Here is a 23,174-nt window from a genome sequence, read left to right as displayed (position 1 = left end):
AGTTTTATCTGTATATTGCCTGAATGTTTGTAAGTGCACCCATGTCATGCAATGCCCAAGGAGGTCAGAAGAGAGGACATCTGATCCCATGTAACTAGAGCTACAGATGGCTGTTAGCCTCTGTGTGGGTGCTGGGAATCGAACCTGGGTCCTCTGCAAGAGCAGCTAGTGCTCTTAACTGCTGAGCCATCTCTCCAGCCCCTGTTTTTGTATTTTTTGAGATGGGGGTCTCACTATGTAGCACAGGTTTCCCTGGAACTCACATGTAGCCTTGGCTGGCCACCAACTTATGACATTACTCCTGCTTCAGCCTCCTCTAACTGGGAATCGTTGTTGTTGTTTCAAAATTAAATTAAAAAAAAATCTGTGTGTCTGTGTATGCCACATATGTGCAGGTACCCACAGAAGCCAGATAAGGGCACCGGATTCCATGGAGCTGGATTATAGGCGGTTTTAAGCCACTGGGCATGGGTCCTGGGAACTGAAGTCCTCTGGAAGAGCAGCAAGCACTCTTAACCACTGAGCCATCTATCCAGCCCCCTGGGAGTCATTTCTTATAGCACTGAGTTAAGAATTCTGAGGCTACATTTCAACTTTGTGAGAAAAAAATGCCCTGTTAAAACACATACACACACATACACACATACACACACACACACACACACACACACAACACAAAACCCCCAAACACTGCAAGGCATGAGGCAGTTGTCAGAATAGTGCCACTTTCTTGCTCTATCATCCCCATGCTAAAATATTGAAAATTACATTTTGATTCAAAACAGTAATTTTTATTTCTTGTAATTTAGGTGACTGAATTGGCTCTCAATAATGGGAAGAACCTACATTGTAGAAGAGACTGTTGGCCAGTATCTTTCAAACATCAATCTGCAGGGAAGAGTTTTTGTCTCTGGCCTTTTGATAGGACAGGTATGTGGATGTCTTTTACTCATTGGTAAAATAAATTACCTGTTTATTCAAGTTAAGTGTTAGTCAACAGTAAATTTGAGGTTGGAATATGGACAGACACAAATCTGAAGAAGGAAATCTACAGTGGATCTTTGAGGTAACATTTGGAAAAGTGGGAAACCTGGCCCAGGTTTGACTGAGTCTCAGCATACTCCCTTTTGATCTGTGAAATTAACTTATAATGTAGAAACTTGAAATTTTGAATCTTCACTGACCAGATTATTGGCATTTTGTTCTCTTTCTAAAAGTATTTTGGGATGAGGACATAGCTCAGTTGGTAGAGTGCCTGCCCAGCATACATATAGAGCCCTACATTTCATCCCCAGTGTTGCCAGTGGGTGGTTAGGATGGCCAGGGTTGGGATCAGGTGTGTCTAAGTTCTTGACCTCTTATCCAAGGAATTGGAAGTAAGGACTCACACAGATTTGCAGGTAGCAAAATAACTTTATTAGAAGCAAAGTGAAGGTACAGATTAAAGTGGGGTACACTGCCAAGATTGACAGCAAGCCACATAAGTGACAGTCCTAGGGCCCTGATTATTGTTTGGGGCTTCTTTTTATGGAGTTTAAGAGAAGGAGATGCTGGTTACTAAGGGATATATCTTAATTTAATTTAACTTAATGCATAGGCATAATATGGTGACTAGGGGATTTTCCCTGAAAGTTCACTTGAAGGACACAGTTTGCTTTACTGCACACGCACCAAAAACCAGTTCAGGCCAGATCCGCATTTCTGTTTTTCTACCAAGTTACATTGGGAATACACTTGAATAGACACTGTCTAAGTTTAATTGCTGCTAAAGGCGGAGAAAGCTGCATAATTGTTTATCAGTGGAGTACTGTGTAGCTCTGTCCAGGTGAGGGCTCCAGGGAGTTCTGAGGTACATTGTTTGGGAGGAGTGTTTGTGTGTAGTACCAGCAAGTGAAGGATTAGGCTGCCTCTGCCTGCCTGTCTCTTCCAGTCCCACTCAAACCAGGCTTCTTGGCTCATGCCTACAATCCTAGCACCTCAGAGGTTGTGGGAGACAGGCTTGAGCCTAGGGTGAAAGTCTTATTGACAGTCATACAGCAGGCCTAAGGCAATGGCCCAACCACTGGAGCCACAAGGAACGCCTTGTGACATTTGCTCCCACTGGCAGATCATGAGACTGATGCCTAGAGCTTGCCACTCCCTAATTACCACCCTTGAGATCCCAAATCGTAACACTTAGACAGCCCGGGTCACGTGATTCCCAGGAAACCAGGCCCCATAAGGAAACCTGAACCTAAGTAACCTAAAACCCATTATGCTAATGAGGTGTGTGGCTCGCGATGTCATGATAGGACACAGCTCTGCCAAAGATCTGAGTTGTAACTTCTTGATTGGACCCCTACCCCTATATAAGCTTGTGCCCTTCTTTAATAAACCGTATCTGCGTCAATGAACCTGGCCTCCTGTGTCTGAATGTGGCTCCGCTGACATAGTCTCACCAGCCCTGAGGTCCAGACCGGGCAGAAGTAGCGACAATTGGAGGTAGCGCCGGGCGAGCAGAAGAGCAGCCCTAGCACTGGGAGAGCAGAAGAGCTGCCTCAGCCCCGAGTGAGCAGAAGAAGGGCCACAGCTTGTGGCGGCAGTGAGGAGCAAAGGGCGGTGCTTGTGCGATCGGAGGTGGCACCCTGTGATCAGCACCATGCGAAAGGAGAGCGGCCACAGACGGCGCTGTGTGAGCTGCTCGGAGACAGCACCCAGCACTGGAAGAGTGGAGGGGTGGCCGCAGCTGGCGGCGGCCACAGGTGAAGGCAGAAAGATCAGAAGTTCAGGATTATCCTTGATATTTATGTGATTCAGATAAAAATACTAAATTTTGGTGGGGGGATTTGAAATGTTTTGTACTCTATTGCTTTTCCAATTTTTTAGGAAAGAAGTTTTTAACTCTTTTATTCCCACTTCAGTGTATCTTTTATTTTGTATTTCTAGCAGTAATGATCATATTTTTGTTCCATGCTGTAATACCTATCTTAATTAACTTTTTAAAACGGTTCAATAGAAAATTAGGGAAAGGGATTTTAGGAAATTTGGAAATTAGATTGTAGGAATGACTTATATTGTAGACTAATTACTGTTACCTAAGCTTGCAGCTAAATGTTATAAGGGAAACAAACTCACTGAGCCATGTGTTCCTCTTTTGATCTGGGTACATAACCTTTTGCCCTCCACCCAAGATAGTGAGTGTGGGTTTGTTTAACATATCAAAGCTGCTGAAAAATTTGAATTCTTATTGAAAGTGCCTATTCTCATTGAAAGCAATGAGAATAATTGAGAAGTCTGCTTGATACTGTGTGTATGAGATATTTTAGGCCTAGGGCTCAAAGGGCAAGATTCTCTGATAAGATAAACATGGATCCTAGCTTCTACTTCCCAAATTAGTTGCTGGAAAGACTGCTTCATAAAAGTATGAGTGAAGCCAATCTGGAGAGCACAGTTCCAGTTCTGAGAGACATCTTAAAGAATGTGTGCCTCAGAGTTCTGGTCCACTATTGACCTTAAATGCTGAGTCAGGCCCTTTCTTTAATCAAGTATAACTGTAATGTGACTTAGTAATGGCACATTAGACAATTTTATTTTCTGTATTATTAAACCTGAAAATCAACACAGAGTGGAAGGGAGACTTGGGCACACACTTTGCAAGCAATAAATAATGGACCTTTAATTGATGAAAGAATACACTATTTAATTATCAAAATGGAGTGGTCAGCAACACAACAGAAAAGTAAAACAGAAGGTACACAGGCAAACTGACTATCTTTCTACCCAAACACCAGAAGGGCCCAAGTACATGTTATTGAGGCATACTAGTAAAGAAAGCTCTTACTGTGAATGTCTTCTTCCTGCCTGCCTTAGTCTGATACCTTAAAACCTTCAGATTTTATCAACTTTCCTCTTTTGAATCTGTTCACATTTGTAAGCTTTGATACTTTACATTCATTACCTATTTATATTATACCTGACTCAAGACATGGTTTTGTGCTATAGTGCTTGCTTAGCATGTGTAAGACCCCAGGGCCATAAATAAATAAGCAGATAAATAACTTAATAAATTTAAAGTTAGAAAAAAAAAGCATACTGTCAAAAGGACTGTATTGAGACCCTTGATAACATTCAGAATTTCTGTAGCATTCTGCATGAGCTCAGTTAAGGTCTGTTTAGCATTAATAGACAGATTCATTTTCAGAGTTTTCAAAACTCTTTTTGAAAGACAAAGGGTATATTTATACTGTTGACCCAGTAAAAAGAATGACCCAAACTTCTTTTTGAAAGATTTACTTAGTGTTTAATATAGGAGTATTTTTTGTTAGCTTTTAACTTAAGGTTTTATACTTCTTTTTAAAGTTTTAAGAGAAAAGCCTTAGAGAAAGATTTAATCAGAGATAAAATACCGAGGTGAAAGGCCCTCTCCCCTGTTTGTCTCACTGGATATAGGCTATTTCTAGAACTTAGGAAAACTGCCATGTTGCAAACAAAAGGTTTGATTTACTCTGTCTTCATGCTGTCTTCATTTAGTTTATTTGAAGTAGGGTCTCACTGTATCCCCAGACTATCCTGGAAGCCACTGCATAGCTCGTGCTGGCCTTGAACTTACCATTCACACTACAGATGTGAGCCACCATATCCAAATCTGTACTGTCCTTATTTCTTCTAGTTTTGTACATTCTTTTCTTCTTGATTCTAGAGCTCACTTTTGTCCTCTTCCTCTTAAACTTGCTTGTTTCCTACAGCTTCCTTTCTTTTCAAAGTTCAACATCTTAGATGTTGAAGAGGAACTCTCTATGCTAGATATGATGGCTCAAGGCTGTCATCCCTGTACTTGGAAGCAGGGGGCTGGGAAGGATGAGGACTTCATGGCCAGCCCTGGATTCATAATGAGTTTGAGGAGAGCCTGGGATGGAGGTGGGAACCTCTTTTTTTAAAAAAAAGATTTATTTTTATTTTTAAAGATTTATTTTTATGTTTTAAAATTATGTGCATATGTGTTTTTTTGGTGGGTATTCTGTGCACATGTAAGTGCAGGCACATGAAGAGGCCAGAAGTGTCATATCCCCATGGAACTGGAGTCACAGGCACTCATAAGCCAATATGGGTGCTGGCACCTGAACTCAGGTCCTCTGTGAGAACTGTAAGCACTCTTAACCACTGATCTGTCTGTCCAGCTGGAGAGATACCTCTTTAATCAAGATGTGCTTTTTTTTCCTGTATACATTTGAAAGTAATTTCCTGGAAATAATTTTGTAAAACTAGTCTTCCATTATATTCTACTCCAAGGTGATGCTAATGATTATTACAGCATTTCAAGTCATATTTGGAGATGACAGCATGCTAAGATAATCAGTCTCATCAACTAACGCAGGAAGCTTGATGTAGTGAAACCGAGCTGTCTACTAGTCCCTAAATTTATCTTTAGATCTTTACTTTTGGTTACCTTTAACTGCTATTAAAATTGAAAAGCACAGAATATGAATCTCTACTGTTCTGTATGTACTTCTGAGTAAGTCCTTTACTATTATCATTCCAACCAAAGTATAATAAACTAGGTCATTTGTCCTTTTATTGAGATTTTATATTTGTTAAATGTCTAATTCATTTAAATGACATAAAATATAAACATAATAATTAGAATACTAAGTATATTGCATTTTAGTTTATTTCATGTATACATTCAATAATTTATTTAATTTTATTTTTTGAGGCAAGTTTTTATATAGCCCTGGCTGACCTAGAACCCTTTGTTGCCCAGGATGATCTCCTGATCCTCCTACTTCCACTTCCTGAATATTGGGGTTACAGGTGTGTGCTGTCATACCTGGTTTATGTGCTGGGAATTGATCTGAGGGCCTTGTGCATGCTTGGCAATCACTGAACAAACTGAGCTATATCCACAGCTCTCAGCCATTTTTAACAGATTCTATGTGATTTACATTCTGGATGTCCAAGTAAATAGTAAGTTGATATTAAATGCAAAAAAAATAAACAGTCTATGAGAGCTGTTCCTTAAATATTAGTTTCCATGAAGATACTGTCCATATAAATATGAGTATTAACAATTTAACTTAATATTACTCAGTGTTTGTGTGTCATAAGATCTAAGAGATCTAATCTTTATTCAGATATAACTCTAATAAGATTTTACAATTTGTTTTAAAGTGTTCTTCACAAAAGGATTACGTGATTCTTGCCACTAGAACACCACTCAAAGAAGAACAAAATGAGAATCCCAAAGCTAAATTAGAGAGTTTGGATGAAGAATGGGCCACAGAGCATGCCAGTCAGGTAAGACTATCTCTTTATAGAGTTGTTTGTATTTGGTTGATAAACAAACAAAAAAAAAACTTTGTTCTCAGGTTACTAGAGTTGAATGTCAGATTGTCATTTCTTAAATACTGCCAGTAGTTGTATTCAAAACAGTCTAACAGAGGCTCTAAATTTGAAGGAGGAATAGAACTTTATTAATTGAAGAAGTCAGAGAACACATCAAATACATCAAGGACAGGAATATGTGTATAATTGACACAAACACAAACCCCAAAACTAACAGATATGCTAGGAAAATACCAAAGTTGGGGAGAGCATACAGAGCATGCAGTAGAATTAATTAAATACAAGGCTCAATTATAGATGACTTTTGAATGCAACATAAAGAGTATGTTTGGTAGGCAAAAGCCCAGTGACGGGAGAAGAACAGTTTTCTTTAAAGGTGTGTCCCCTGGTAGATAACCATGCTCCAGTGGATGGCCCCATACCATGAATATAAGCACAACACAAGTTGGACTCAGTGGGTTATTGAAAGAAAAGACAAAAAAGAGAGAAAGAAAAAAGATATGAAATTGGTGTTGGCTAGAGAGGTGGTGACTGGGTCTGGGAGAAGTCCTGGGGAGGCATGGGAGGAGGTGAATATGATCAAAATGCATTGTATGAAATTCTCAGAGAATTAATAGAAATACCTTTTTTTTTTGTCTTTTTTTGAGACAGGGTCTCCTTGTAGCCCCAGCTGTCCTGGAACTCACTACTAGACCAAGCTGGCCTCAAACTCACAAAGATCGCCTGCCTCTGCCTCCCAAGTGCTGGGATTAAAGGCGTGTGCCACCACGCCCAGCCAAAATACCATATTTTTTAATAACCCTGTGGTGGACTTTTAGAGCTCCTTAGTTTGAAAAGACGTTAATGTGATTGATTTGCCAGTAATTTATGACATTGATATTGGCACAGTGTAGAGACTAAGGTAGAATAAAAAAATGTATAATTATAGCAATAGTTTAAAAAAAAAAGTGAGCCTAAACTAGATTCTGAGCTTTGTGAAGGCACGAGTTAACATTTGTTTTATTTAGGGCTGTAATGTGAGACCCTAGCACAGTAGTTCCAATGTTTATAATTTGAGCTGTAAGAAATTAGTAGAAGAATACATGGCTAAATTGGCTATAACTTGATTAACAAATGATTTCAGAGAAAGAGCTAGAATCAAGCAAATTTAGTGACCAAGTGGATTGGTAATAAAGAGCTATAGAAGAAAGAATAGCCTGAGATGTCAATTCTTGCCATGGACAAGACAGTGTTGCTGTTTTGAGAGGGAAGTGGATGAAGACTTGCTCTAAGAGAATAAAGAATATGCTAATTTTATTCAAAAGTATGTACTGAACAAGTTGTTGCATCTAAAGAATAATAAATGATAAAGAATATTACACTAAGATAAAAGTAGAATTAATGTATTTCCTTTTCTAATTTAAATCTTTTAAAATACATAAATGTGTATATTTGTGATGAGAGAGTAATATGTAATTACAAAAAACAAATCCAGGAAACATACTGTTACCATCTAAAGAAAATATTAAATATTTAAATTTTATTTCCCATAGATATATAACTTCTCATTCTAATTTTGCTTTTACTTTCCTATAATTTTCTTTTTGTGTGTGTTTGTATAGTTTGCATGCATAGATGTATGTATGTGTGTTTGCATATGTGGGACACCTATAATGTGGTATGTATTTGCACATGTGCACATGTGGAGGCCCATGGTTCATATCAGGAATCTTCCTCATCCACTCTTCCATCTTACCTTTTGAGGCAGGATCTCTCGGTCAAACCCAGAGCTCTCTAAAACAGCTAGTCTTGTTAGCCAGCTTTCTCTAAAACTCCATGTCATCACCATCTGCTCATGGCTAGAATTCCAGGCCATGCCCACCTAGCATTTATGTGGGGTTTGAAGACTCAAGCTCCAGTCTTCTTGCTTGTGCAGCAAGGTCTTCAACCCCTGACCCATCTCCCCAGCTCAGTTTTTCTGTAAAATTATATATGATCTATATACAAATACATGCAAAGAGAGTATTTTGAATTTATAATACTAAATTAGATTAACCTTTTTCTGTCTAGGAAGAAATAGTTAATTTTGTGTTAATGTCTAGAAGTTATATCGGTTCCCCCATGCTACATGTGAAAACTTCATCACATTTGTCATACTGATTAAGTGGAATTTATGAAATCAGAGGAACCATGAGCCGACATAACGCAGATAAAATAGAAATTTGACCGTGATGTCTAGTTTTTTAAGATTTAACCTAGTGATTATTTGCTTGTAAGTGTAGGAAAGGTAGCCAGAATACTCTCATCACTGAACTTAGCTGACAGAAAAACCCATGTTATGTTAAGAATAAGCCACAGTTGTGTTAAGGGGAAACATAGAGGACAAACTGGTATGAACATATATTACAGGAGGTGTGATCATACATTGAATCCTATGGAAGTTCAGAGCAGCTTCCTCAGGTTGACTTTGAAATACCTAACTGAATTCAGACATGGGGAAGTATAAGAGAAAGTCAGTTTAGGCTAAGGAAACAGCTTGAGGAAAGGCGTACAGTTAGAAATATTTCAGAGGAAACAGATCAGAGGAATCTCTGAACATCAGATTGACCAGATTCTGGGAAGATAGAGTGCTTATCTTACTTTGCAGATAATTGGGAAGCCATTGAGAGATTTCAGAAGCTAATCTTCCAGATTTTAGGAGAAAGGTGTTTATATATTGATACAGCTAAAAGATGTTATCAAATGGTTTCATACGTAATTTTAAGATGTAATGTTGGCGTGTTCAAGGAAGATTATATACGTTAAAAGCACCCAATTCAACTTGGTTGTTGTTACTATTATTATTTGAGACACGATCTCATTGTGTAGCTCTGGCTAGCTTGGAACTGGCTATGTAGATCAGACCAGCCTTGAACTCACAGAGATCTGCCTGCCTCTGCCTCCTGGGTTCTGGGAGTGAAGGCGTGTGCCACTGTGCCTGGAATTTCTCATTATGTTAGCAGGTTTTTCAGTTGCCTCTACCTTCATTCTGTGTGTATAGTTGGGCTTGGATAAATGTTTTCTGGTTTAATACTTACTATGCCAAATAGAAAGGACTGACATATTAATGATAGCTAATATACATTTTTTATTTTTAGGTGTCTAGAATGCTACCTGGAGGTCTTTTAGTTCTTGGAATATTTATTATTACAACTTTAGAACTAGCAAATGATTTTCAACATGCCCTGCGCAGAGTAAGTCTGACATATCAGAAAGTCTTAATAAGATCAAGGGTTTTTTTTACACAGTATTTTAATTATATGCATGTACATTGATCTTAAGTGTATTTGATTAGTGTTCCATAATCTTTATGTTAGAATTATGTTGAACTAATTTTTCCTTTGTATTTGCTTGCAAATCTTGTATGCAATAAATGTAAGTATACTTTCAGTCAAAGCTACATAGTTTCAAATAATTTCAAAGTCTATTTGTTATTATTATATGTGTATGTATGATGGTTCAGGTGGGATACAGGTACCATAATGTACGATGTGAGGAGGTCCAAGGACAACTCTGTAGAATCAGTCTTCTCCTTCTACCTTTACTTGGCTTCCAGGGATTGAACTCAGGTTGTCAGACTTGCAAGGCAAGCTTCTACCTGGTGAGCCACCTCGTGATTTTTGTAAAACATGATTTCATAATGTTATAAAACAAGTCATATTATTTTAACAGTTTTTCTTGTGCAATGGCAGTTTTCTGTTAGATCCTCCACTTAGTATGCAGTGATTGCAATAATATGAAATTATGCAGTTCACTTCTTCAAGATCTTGAGATTAAAATATAAACAATAATCACATGTTCTTTATTCCTAGACAGAGTGTATATCCTCCATCTCTTGTATTTTTTGTTTGTTTTACTATATCAGGAAATCCAGTAGTGTAATCTAAAAATAAATATTAAAGTCCCAAGCTTAAAGCCAACTCTTCAGGAAACTTTCATCTCCTTCAGTACTCTCAATCCACATGAGCTTTCCCAAGAGTATTTCACACTGAGAAAGGGGTGGCCGTAAACCATTGAGAAGTGCAGAACAGGGATAAGGGTGTCAGTAAAAAAGATGTGCAGCTTAGAAACACAAATCCACTTTGGTAACCTTTCCTTGCAGATAGCCTACTCTCGTGTCTTTGATATTTTGTGCCCAGAACATTAAGAAAGAAATGGATGTATTCCCTACCCTGACAAGTTTTTCAATCTTCTATACTCTGCCATTTTAAGTAAATTTCCCTCTTCCACTCTTGTTCATTATTCATGGCAGTTGAAATAAAATCTGCGTGAGTGCTGGCTAATTTTAACTGTCAACAACCAGCACTTACTTAAGAAGAAAGTCTTAATGAGGAATTATCCAAATTGGGTTGGCCTGTGGGCATGTCTGTGGAGTTATCTCATTCATTGATGTAGGAAGACACAGCCTATTGTTGCAGCACTGTGGCTTAGGCAGAGCTCCTGACCAGTGTAAGGGAAAAGAAAGGCAGCTGAGAGCAGCAAGCAAGCGAGCATAGGTGTACTCTCTGCTAGGCACTGTGGATCTGATGTGGCTAGCTGCTTGATTTCCTGCCTTAACTTTCCTGGAATGGTGGACTGTGACCTAGAATTATAGTCCAAATAAACCCTCTCCTCAAAATTGCTTTTTGTCATAATATTTTTTAATGTCTTATTTTAATTTTATTTTATGTGTATGAGTGCATTTCTTGCATGCATGTAAGTACACCTATGTTGTTCAATGACAGCGGAAGTCAGAAGAGGGTATCAGATCCCCTGAAACTGGAGTTACAAGTGGTTGTTAGCTGCCATGTGGGTGCTGAGAATCGAACTTGGGTCCTCTGCAAAAGCAGAGCTCTTAACCACAGAGCCATCTCACGAGCTCTGTCATAATATTTTAATCACAGCTCAGAAATGAACCTAGAACTGCATTTAATAACCTTGCTTGTGCATCCTGTTGTGGTTGGTGCTGAATTCAGTAGAGTAAATGTTGATTTAGTGCTAGACACAGTCAGGTCTTTATTCCTTTTGCTTTGGTTTCTTGTTTCTAAGATCATGAGTCTTAAGAAATTCTGTATCTCAGTCAGACGTGGTGGTTGGTAGACGACTATAAGCACAGAGATTAGGAGGCTGAGATAAGAGTTTGGTGAGTTCACAGCCAGCACTGTGGCCATAATGAGCCCTGCCTCAAAATAAAAATCGAAAAAAATGCTAAAGCTTGAGAAACTCTGTAAGAAATATTTTTATTAAATTTATTATATCTTCCATAAGATTTATTAAGAATTTTGGTCATTATATATTATTTTTCTGGGAGAAATTTATTTTACTATTATAAGGAAAATTATGCTTCTTCTGATCTGTTGCTTTTGAGTTTATGAACCATGTGAAATAGGCAATAGACTTACCTCTACACATTATTGTAGGAAAGTTTAGAAACACATTCATGACCCTCTATTCCCATTACTAAGTTTTATGTTTTATAATGCTTATTTCTAACAAAAATTTAGATCATTATTCTGATTTTTTTTTTACTTTTTATTGCTGTAATTTTGTGTTCTTACATATTTTCAACTTTTGTGATATTTAACTAAAAATTGCTTAATGAGCAACGTGCCCGTTTTTTGTAGTTAAAAAAAAAAATCAGCTGGGTGTGGTGGCATGCGCCTTTAATCTGAGGTAGAAGCAGGCAGATCTCTGTGAGTTCAAGGCCAGCCTGATCTACATGGTGAGTTCCAGGACAGCTGGGGCTACAGGGAAACTCTGTCTCAAAAAGACCAAAAAAAAAAAATCACTTGTTGAGGCTGGAGAGATGACTCAGTGGTTAAGAGCACTTACTGTTCTAAACGGGGGACCTAGGTTCAGTTCCCAGCTTAAAACTACTTAAAACTCCAGTTTCTGGGGATCAGATGCCCTCTGGCCTCTTTTGGCACCTGCACACAAATGGTGCACATAAACTCATACAGACATATGCATAACTCATAACACATATGCATAAATTTTTTAAAATCTTTTAAAAATTTCTTGTTATTTCTTATAAGAAAAATAGTGTTTATATTCTGTATTTCATGTAAATCCTAGTTACCCAAAATTAATAATGTCAGTTAATAATTGATGACAGGAAATTATGTTTCTCTACTTAAAACACAATTTTTATGTAAACCCTTTAAAATGAAAAACAAATGATTTATGTCATGATATATTCCACGGATTTCTGAAGCTTAGGAATGGTATTTGCCTTTCTTTATGTTTGTTTTTCATTTTTCATTGAATTAACATGTATTCTTACTTCTCAGTTAATATTTTCCATGGAAAAGTCTATGAATAGAAAACGACTCTGGAATTTCACAGAGGAAGAGGTCTCAGAACGAGTGATACTTCATGTTTGCTCTTCTACGAAAAAGTATCTTTTATTTCTGTGTTTCTAGTTAGTGTGTGGTCCCGACTGGCAGTCCCCATGCCACTGCCCAGCCGACTGCACCTGCAGTGCACCCAGTAAACCTGTTCTTCCCCTCCTCCCCACAAATCAGTGGTACCAAAATAATGTTCCTACAGTTTTTTTCCTTAAATATTTTTCATCCTTTTGAAAAAAGACTTTGTTTATTAAGTTTTCCTATAAATAACACATAGTTATGATTAGGGTTACCAATAATGATACTAATAGTAATAATGGTTGTTAATCATGTGCCAGGTTCTAGAGTTTGGAAGAGGAAGCAAGGACTCAGGATTCTAATTCTTTGTCAGCTCTCCTTTTATATCTAAGCACACTAGGTCCTTCTTAGAGATAAATGCCTACAGAATACTTAAAGATGTTTTTGCCATGCCATGTTTAACCTCCATTTCTTAAAGAAAAGTGTGCAGTTCTAACACCCACTCACTGAGCTGGACAGTACAGAAATCCTTATGCCTTTAGCCAGTATCAGTAGTGGTATTAAAAGTCACATGCAGGGCCTCCTTAGAGTTTCTCCTCTGTAACTCACCAGCACATAGAGTCACGAAAGGAGAAACACCGTCCAAAGGTCCACTAAATTAGGACTGGGAGAAGAACAAAAAACAAACAAACAAACAAACAAAAATTCACCATGTAGAAGATGATTGTTTAACATATTTGGCATTTAACTTGGAAATATCACATTAGAACTCCTTTGACCCAACAAACATTAATGGATTTGATTCCATCCAAAATAACACCCTTTTTATTAAGCAAAATGTGTTTGAGGAAAAATTCATAATGCTTCTGTTCTATTTCTTATGATTAACAATGTTTATAAACAGAAGGAAATTTGTTTTTTATTTTTTTCCAAGCACCATAATTACTATAGTCAGCAATTCATTGCATACACCATGCTTACAGAAACATTTACATTAACACATGCCTGTACCTCTGTGAATGCTTTAGGTGTATGAAGTATTATGGTTTGTGAGAACGCTTGAATGTAAATTTTTAGTTTGGGAATATATTTTATTAATTATCAAGAATTCCTTTTGGTCATTTATATCCTTAATTAGTCAAGAGTATCTTGTCGAACTTATGATGTCCGTGACCCAAAGGTAAGAAAAATTGTTCTTTAGAATTTTTTTCCGTTTTGCCAACTGCTTTTTTAAATTAAAATTTTATCTTTGTATTTAGTTTTGATAATTGTCAATGCCATTACTTCTTTTCAATGTAAATGACCACTTATAGTTTTTAATTAGAAAAATAATTTCATTAGTCAAGGAAAAAAAATTTTAGTTGTTAGTGTTGAGAAGCTGGTATAAAAGTGACTGAGGACTTCTTGAAGCTGCAGTGCCTAGTCACTAAACTTTTTGTGCAGAACTCAGACCAGCATTTGCCTAAATAGCAATGCAAAAAATAATTTAGCAGAATAGGTGGCACAGCTATCCTGACTCTGAGTGGTTACTCAGTGGTTATTTGCTACAGATCAAAACCTTTAGATTTGACTGTTGAGGCTATGGGTAAAAGCTGTGTGTCTAGAGGACATTTTAAAATTATTACTAGAGAACTTTCTGTTCCTTTTTCTACCTAGCCTCTGGGGGTTGCTAAAGTTGCCCAGGATATAGGAAAGAGTACTGAAATTAATGCTTGATTCACTTTTTAACTTCTATTTCTCTTTTGTTAGAAAGTTTGGTCAATTGTCCAGGATGTTAGCATGCTTGAGTTCTAAGTTGTACATTTGATGTTTTTTTACCTAAACCATGTCTTTTTTGTTTTTTGTTTTTTTTTCCCCACCTTTTGTCTTGCTAAAGAGTTCAGCGAGACCGGCAGATTGGAAGTATCAGAATTGGGTGTCCACCTCCTGGCTCTCTCTAGAGTGCACTGTTCACATTAACATTCACATCCCACTTTCTACTACTTCTGTCAGTTACACTCTGGAGAAGAACACAAAGGTATCTTGTAAAATGAATTTCTTCAGTGATTGCTGAGTCATCTCTGCTGTTATTCCAGTTGTAACAGTTATTGTACTCTGCTTAAAACGATTGCTGTTCTCTGGGTAATACACTTGATACTCGAACTGGATTAGGAATTTTTTGAGGTTAAATGTATCATAAGGCTAGTATATTTATCATGCATGGCAGGTATTTAACAGATATTAATTAACATATGCAAAGTGTAATTACATAAAAACCTCTATAAAAGCCTTGATCCTGAATATTTTCTTTTTCCAGTCCTTTGTATTTCCTCATCATTTTGTTATTTGTATCTTCATTTTGCTTCTTTTTTCCACATTGAAGAAGGCAATCAGCACTAGTTTATCTTTTCCTCTTTAATGGTACTTTATGTTATTTGGGACACATTTTCTCCATTTTGAGCACTATTGAATTTATTTTTATGGTCATATAGGTAATAAGACTGGAGCTTGTGATATAAATTTTAGGACAAGACCTATAGTTATTATTAAATATGGATAAGGTACTAAAAGATTAGGATTTTTTTTCTCTTCTTTTTTTTTTTTAAGTTACTGGATTTAAACACTGCATTACTGACACTTAGAGATTTTCAAGATTTCAGCATACTAGGTGGAAAACGGTAGAATCTAGAGTTTTATTAAGATGACATTGCATATGAAAGATTTCCATTTTTGTTTTTTAAGAATGGACTTACACGCTGGGCCAAGCAAATAGAAAATGGTGTTTATCTGATCAATCGACAAGTTAAAGATGAAGATTCTGACCTACTAGAAGGACAGGTGAGTTAAGAGAAAATTGTCTTATTTATAAAATAATTTACTAATGAAAAATAGATTTGTCTTTAGTCCTATCTTCATTAAAACAAGTTTCACCTGCTCATTTGTGAGGTCTTTTTAAGGAAAGGGGAAGTGTTTTTCTCAGAAAATGTTGGGAAGATGTTATTTCTCATATAATCGAGATCCTGAAACTTGTGCTTTGGAATGTCATATAATTCTATTAATCTCCAAATTGTAAAATGCTTACGTGATTCCCCCCCCTGCCCCCAACCCCTTTAAAGTAGGGATCTGCATGTAAAAAGCCAAGTTGTAAACATCTTAGATTTTGGAAGCCTTATTGTCATAGATAGCATAACCATTCATCTCTACTGTTGTCTCATGAAAACGACCACAGATGACAATGTAAATGAACTACCATCAGTGTTCTAATAAACCTTTATTTTGAGAGAAAGGTGGCAGTGTGCATTTGGCCTACAGGAAACAGGCTGGCAATCTCTACTCAAAAGAAATTAAAATAGGGAGTAATTTATGCAGAGTATGTATTGTTAGTATGTGTGAAAAAGCTAAATTAAAATAACGTAAGAGTTTTCTTTTTCCTTTCCATTATTTGTTACATATAGAATACTTCCTAAATTTTCTTTTATGTTTCATATGCAACCTTACCAGACTGGGTTTTTACTTTTCTGTTTTTTAGAAAAAATCTTCTAGAGGAAGTACTCAAGGAACTGGTCATTCTTTTGATATCCAAGTGTTAACACAATTGGTAAGTATTTTAAAATCTACTTAATTTGAAATAAATTATTTCAGGGCTGGAGAGGTAGCCCAGCAATTGAAAGTGCTGACTGCTCTTGCAGTGGACCCAGGTTGATTTTCCAGCACCCACAATGGCAGCTAGGAACCGTTCTTAACTCCAGCTCCAGGAAAATCTGATGCTCTCTTCTGACTTCCGTGGCATTGCATGACACAGTGCACTCACATATGTGTAGGCAGTATACTTATACACATAAAATTAAAAAAAAAATTATTTCATAGAATGTAATGAAAAAATTTAAATTAGAAAATTTTTAAAAATGTAGAAATACAAGAAACTACATAAAATATCCAATTATTCCCAAGAAGCATTACTCTGATAAGATCTTTTTGAGCCTCTTAAGTCAAGGCTATTAAAACAGCATATAGGTAATAATTTTAAAAGCATAGCCTCACATTCACATGTTTGCATACATGTGTTCACATATTTTGAGCTGTTGATTTTGTAAGTAAGGTAATGATTCTTAGCAACTTAAGATGTGTGTGTAGATGTGCCAAGAGGTGTCACATACTTAATTAGAAGTAGATGTATATACAACCCTCATTTAATTTGATGAAAATCTCCGAAGTACTAATTACCAGGTTTCATATTTCTATATGATTGCTTTAAATTATTCATCCCTTTGGAAATTTAAAGTAGGTATATTGAAGAAAAAAGTAAAATCACTATTTCTAATGCATTTCATTTTAGTACTACCTGCATTAACCTAGATATCAGACCATGTGTATAGGAAACTGTTCAGTATTATTCTAGACTTTGAATATGGGAAATCCTACCAGAACTTTCAGTTCTTCAACTAAATAAAAAAATAAAATGTGATTTGGCTCTCAAGGATGCTTTACTATTTTTCTCTGTGTTTCAGGCATTGCTACGTTGGCATAGAATTTAAGTTTCTTAACATTATTCCTAGTGCTTTTTCACAATACCCTGATAGTGCTTTTTTGTCTTTTTGTTTTCTACTTTAGTTTGGAATTAGAAGTGTCCTTTATTTTAAGGCCCACTGTTCCTTTATCTACATGACTCCTTGCTAGCTAGACTTACTTCTTGGTTTATTAAATAATTTGATTAAAATATTTTAGTAATTAAAATTACTATTAGGAACTATGCAGGATTATGCGAATATAGAGGAGTAGAAGATAATATCATAAAAATAGTCTGTATTAATAATCGTAAATACTGTTTAGTATAATATATTTTTTTGTGTATCATTCCACTGGTTCCTCAACTGGAATTTTTCAAGTCAGTAGTCAGTAAGCGTTTGATGTTCTCAATGATCCTTTCTTTGCAGTATGGAGCTTATCTTTTATTTCTTCCCCATTCCACTGTAAAGCCTTGCTACAGTATTTTACCTAGTATTGTATCTAGTGTAGTATAACTTTTAATTGGGTATGGATTCTTCCCCAAAGTAATTCTTTCTATGAAAACCTTTATTTTGTTGTTTGTTATTTGGAATACCTTCCATATTGCTATTTATTCTGTATATAATTTTAGTTTTCCTTTTTGAACTACAGCTTACATTCATCTACTTACATTAATTTTTTAGAAAGAATTTTGTTATACAAATACCTGATACTGATTTTATTAACTTTCCTTGCTAAAATACCTTGTCTTATATTGACTAGTCGAAAAGTTTAATTCTAAGACTCCTCAGAATATCAGTCTTTCTTTCCTTTTCTCCTTTTTAAAAATATTTTAGAAATGTATTTTATTTTAATTTTTTATATGTATGAGTGCAATGCCTGCATGCAGGTAGGTGCACCTGTGTCATGCAGTGCCAGGGGAGATCAGAAGAGGGCATTGGATCCCCTGGAACTGGAGTTATAGATGGTTGTTAGCCACCATGTGGGTGCTCAGAATTGAATCCAGGTCCTTTCTGCAAAGAGCAGCCAGTGTTCTTAACCGCTGAGCCCATCTCTCCAGCCTCTTCTTCTTTTTTGAGACAGGAAGCTCTGGCTAGCCTAGAACTAACCATGTAGTCCAGGCTGACTTCATACTCACAGAGAGCTGCCTGTCTCTACCTCCTGAGTGCTGGGATTAAAGGTGTGTGCCACCTCCCTGGCCCATCAGTATAGTTTTTCATTCTTATTTTCTAACTTACTCTAGATATTTGCTTGTAGTATCTTTAAAACCTTGTATACGTCCAGAACTCATGTCTTGCCAGTGTCATCTTTATCCTGTTGCCCATAGTCAAAATCCTACCGGTCCATTTAAGATCTAGCCCCAAGTTATTAATAACAAAAATAAAAGCTAAAAAGAGGACAGTAAGTTGGGAGAGAAGTAGTAGTAGATGGATATAATCAGTATACATTGCAAATGTATGGAACTTTCAAAGAATAAAAAATATTTTTTAAAAACAGTCTTACCCCCAATGCCAGTACTTCTGTCAGGGTTCATTTGGTCACCAAAGCTAGAGGAGGGAGCTTTCTTTGTCCAAAACTTTTTATCATTATCACAAAAATTCCTTCTCATAAACAAGTTAGGTTCTCAAAGGATGTTTGTAAGCCAGGTTCTATTCAAGTCTAGATAGCAGAATAATTTGCATTTGTAGAACCCAGCCAAGTTTTTCTGGAAAGACAAATCTGTCCTTATAGTCTTTAAAAATCTTCCTTTATGTGTATGTATGTATAGTATTTTATATTCAGGGTAGTCTGTTTTGGAAAACAGTATCCAAATATTGTGTGTGTGTGTGTGTGTGTGTGTGTGTGTGTGTGTGTGTGTGTGTATTATAGTGTGTTTGTGATAAAAGATGCATTTAAAATTTTATATTACATATTTAAAAATAGATTTTTTTTAAATAGAGTAGTTTCATCTATAGTAAAGACTTGTGAGTGAATGAGGAAAGTGTATTACTCTACCTTCCCATATCTTATCTGCACAGAGTTCACTGCAAGAGTCACAGGAAGCTTATTCCAAATGTAGGATCAGCATAATCACCTTGCTGCTTCATTTGAGGACATTTTTTTTCTTTTTCAATGTATATTTTTATTGAATTTTTGTGCATTTCATACAGTACATTTTAATCTTGTTTGGAACCCTCCCCTATTTGGAAACACCCCCCCCATAGCACACCCACAGGATTTCATGTAGTCTGTCATATATGTTAAGGCCTATCAAGTCAAGTTTGTGTATCCATATGTCCCTCAGTGTGAGTTCATCTACTGGAGCCTGTTCAGCTTATCTAGTGTCACTCGCTTAAAAAAGATCAACTGTCTCTCACCCAGCAGTGACCAGCTACCAGCTGCCAATAGTTCCTCAGCTAAGGTCGGGGCCTCCTACCCATTTCCCCAGCTCTATGCTGGTTATTGTCTGATTGAATTTGCTTGGGTCTTGTGTATTTTGTCACCATTGCTGTAAGTACATATGAGCAAGTTCCCAGAAACCTGGAAGACTGTTTCCTTATGGTCATGTACCTGGCTCTTAAAATCTTTCTGCCTCCTCTTCTGCAATGAATGGCAAACATTTTTTGAATGAACCCAAGACCTTAAAAGCTATTTGGTCTTTGGCGAGTTGTTTTTTTTTCTTACAAGTCCTTCACCATGATTAAGAGTTAATTCCTAAAAATAGCTTAAAATAGCTTTTTGTGGCAATTACATTAGACGTTGACTAATCTGCTTTTTTGTGTAGCTATGTATTCTAATTCTTTCTATTCATCATTTTGCCTTGATTACATAGGCTTATAGGCACATAACACTTTTCATAAGTTTTATTTTTCAAGAGTGGGCCTTATTGTTGAATTACATATTCTACGTGGCTTTCTTGTGACTGGTTTTTGTTGGTGCTGCTTTGTGATTCCCAGGATTTCATTTCCATCATGATGATAGGCTTTTAAAAGTAGAACTCCAGTGCTGTCCATGTTCTGCCACTTCAAACAACCAGGTTAAGATGTCCGAGACATCTGGGAAGAAGCATTATTGATGCACCATAGACTCAAGAAGATGAAAACAATCAGGTTATCCATTTGAAATCATTAATGCCATTTTCCTCTGACAGTTACAGCTGATGTTAGGTTGTTGCATCTGGAAAGTACAGCATTATTTTTAGCATATAAAAGTTCTGCATCCCTATTCCCTATTGGCAATTTGGGTAACCTCTTCAGAGGATGGTGTGATAAGAATAGGAGGAAGGAATTGGCTAGGCAGTTAGGGTAAAAATACCCCAAAGAAAAGTAGCCAGTTTCTTGGCTAAAAGCCAAAATGTCCTTGGGCCTCTTAGCAACATACTTTGTAAACACAGGCCAAAAATGTGAAAAGTATTTGGGAACTTGTATCTAATCCTTAAAAGATTTTAGGGTTACCTCTTCAGAGGGGGAGGAATGTTAGAGTAGCCAAAAGCCCCATAAAAATAAATAAATCAAAGAAGGAAAAAAAAATGAAAGTATATCAATAAATGTGAGTTTATGTATTGATTCTAATTTTCCCATTTTTATCATGTCCTAATTTGTATACTTTATGCATTTCCTGTATTGCATACCTTGTATCTCCTACTATTTCATGTCTTTATGCATATTTTCATCTTCATAGTTTTGAGTAATCTGCAAATAAGTAGTTTTAGAAAATATACTGAATAAGTATTGCATTTTATTTTTTATTTATTTTAATGTGTATGAGTATATTGCCTGCATACATGTAAGTGGACCCGTGTCATACAATGCCCATAGAGGTCAGAAGAGGGTGTCAGTTACCCTGGAACTGGGGTTACGGGTGGCTGTTAGCTGCCATGTGAGTGCTGGGAATGGAACCTGGGTCCTCTGCCTACTGTTCCTAACTGCTGCACCATCTCTCCAGTCCCAAGTATTGTATTTTAAATGGTCATGATAGTGAAAAAACATTTATATATAGTTAGGTTCTGTCTTTATTCAGAATGCTCAGAAAATAATGTGTATCTTATCAAGAGAAGTATGAAGGACTTGTTTAAATAACTTAAAGAAAAAATGATTAAGTGCATAGCCAAAAAAAAAATCCTACCTTTTCCATAAAAGGGCTACATAATGGTTAAATTTTCTATAGCGAATAAAGAGCTAAAACAGATTTCATCTTTCAGCTCCTGAATTCAGACCACAGATCCACAGCCACAGTCCAGATCTGCAGTGGTTCTGTGAACCTTAAGGGTGATGTGAAATGCAGAGCTTATATTCACAGCAACAGACCAAAGGTTAAAGATGCTGTGCAGGTAAAAAAGTAATAAGTGGCCTATGAAAAAAAAAATCAAAGCAAATTAGCATAATTATAAGTTCTAAAAAATTATTTTCTTTCTATCTCAATTTTGTAATTACTGATTTGATTTTCGTTGATAAAGGACCAGTCTGTTCCAAGATATTCCAAGGTCAACTGTTTTGTACTTCTTTTAACGTTATGATTATACATGTTTAATAAGTATTTCGCACTTATATCTGTTAATACCTTTGAAATAATTTCTTTTGATGAAGGTCAGTTTTTTAAAACAGGCTAAGTATTCATAGAATTATTGAATAATGCTTCAGAAAAAAAATGATGGCTGGCTTTTATGTTATAATACATTTCCTAGTTTGGAATACTGAGAAGATTTACTTAGTTTGCAAAATGTAATTCTTTCATTTGTCTTTAATTTACTCTTTAAATGTAGGCTCAGCAAATTTGTTATTAAACAACAATTGTGTTAATGAACAATCTAAATAGATGAAAATAGCAAATGGAGTGGACATTATTTAGTGGACATGCTTATTCTGGGAAGCAAATGCTGTCTTGTTTGTAATTGACTAATTCAAATCTAAAGTATTTTCTTTCTTGCTGTTTTGCCTGTTTTCCCCACAGGCAATAAAGAGAGATATTCTGAACACAGTTGCTGATCGTTGTGAAATACTGTTTGAGGATCTGCTTTTGAATGAAACTCCAGAAAAAAAAGTTATGAGTTAAAAATAAGTACTTTTCTGTATTTGTTCAGGTTGATTCAGTAAGATGCTAAGATTTAATATATGTCATCTTCTGTAGAATGTTTTATAACAATAAGTCATCTTTTCCCTTCATTGCTGAATGAAATTTTTTCCAGTTTTCTCTCCCCTACCATTTTGTTTTGAACACTAATAGCAAATCTTTCAACATGTAACAATTTCAAGGAGTTGTTTTAAAATTTTGATTCTGAATTTCTTCTGCCAGAATGAGCAATATCAGCAGTTTAAACTTAATTTTTTTTTAAAGGTACTGTTTATATACTCTTAGTTTTATACTTCTCAGCTGTTTCTCTAACTGACTTAATTACATTTAAGAAATGGCTGAATACCATCTTTAGGGAAACATAAGCAATTTATACCACCTTAGTAATTTATATTAAAAATAACTTTTACTCAAAAAAATTGCATTGAGTATGCCTTTTGAAACTGTACCCCCCCCATATCCCTATTTGTACCCATACTATTGTGATGTGAGAGGATTTTTGGTTCATATTTGGATGTGAACATAAATAAAACATATATACATATTAGCTCATTAAGGGAATATTTTTGTGTTAATTGAAAACTTTTGGGTTCTTCTTTATGATTAATTTCTTTTAGTACTACCAGAAGTCAGTATATTAGGTTTGATGGTCTAATCATAACCGTTTCTATATCTCTAATATGTTAGATAGGTCTTTGGACCAGGGTAGTGGAAGGATTATGTAATTTGATAGGAAGAGCAAGGATTTTGAAGTCCTTGAGTACTGAATTAGTTTACCTTTTGTCACTACTACAAAATACCTGAGGTCGACTACTTAAAAGAAAAAGAAACTTATTTATCTCCATCAGCTGTTTGTATTCTGCTGATGACATAATAATTACAGGATACTAAAGACAAGCTTAGTGGTAGAGCACTTGAGGGCCGTGGTAACCCCAGAGCCATAAAAAACAAAATAAA

At 36.0% G+C, this 23,174-nt stretch overlaps 1 protein-coding gene across 3 annotated transcripts in view; it reads left to right on the top strand.

The window, feature by feature from the left end:
* Positions 1 to 23,174, top strand: part of Odr4 (odr-4 GPCR localization factor homolog) — a 46,387-nt gene that overhangs the window by 1,607 nt on the left and 21,606 nt on the right. For 2 of the 3 annotated variants that reach the window (XM_008824269.3, XM_008824270.3), the window contains exons 2-11: positions 810 to 930; positions 6,148 to 6,273; positions 9,438 to 9,533; positions 12,609 to 12,715; positions 13,827 to 13,863; positions 14,560 to 14,700; positions 15,405 to 15,500; positions 16,192 to 16,260; positions 21,349 to 21,477; positions 22,098 to 22,188. In XM_008824269.3, the coding sequence (XP_008822491.1) occupies positions 832 to 930; positions 6,148 to 6,273; positions 9,438 to 9,533; positions 12,609 to 12,715; positions 13,827 to 13,863; positions 14,560 to 14,700; positions 15,405 to 15,500; positions 16,192 to 16,260; positions 21,349 to 21,477; positions 22,098 to 22,188 (991 nt within the window). In that variant the 5' untranslated portion in view covers positions 810 to 831. The remainder of the gene's footprint in view (positions 1 to 809; positions 931 to 6,147; positions 6,274 to 9,437; positions 9,534 to 12,608; positions 12,716 to 13,826; positions 13,864 to 14,559; positions 14,701 to 15,404; positions 15,501 to 16,191; positions 16,261 to 21,348; positions 21,478 to 22,097; positions 22,189 to 23,174) is intronic. The other variant, XM_008824272.3, reaches the window with a different exon arrangement.

The sequence above is a fragment of the Nannospalax galili genome, unplaced genomic scaffold (assembly GCF_000622305.1).
Source record: "Nannospalax galili isolate Female #2095 unplaced genomic scaffold, S.galili_v1.0 scaffold227, whole genome shotgun sequence".
NCBI lineage: Eukaryota > Metazoa > Chordata > Mammalia > Rodentia > Spalacidae > Nannospalax > Nannospalax galili.
Note: the sequence above shows the minus strand (reverse complement) of the source record. Positions and strands in the feature narration are given on the sequence as shown.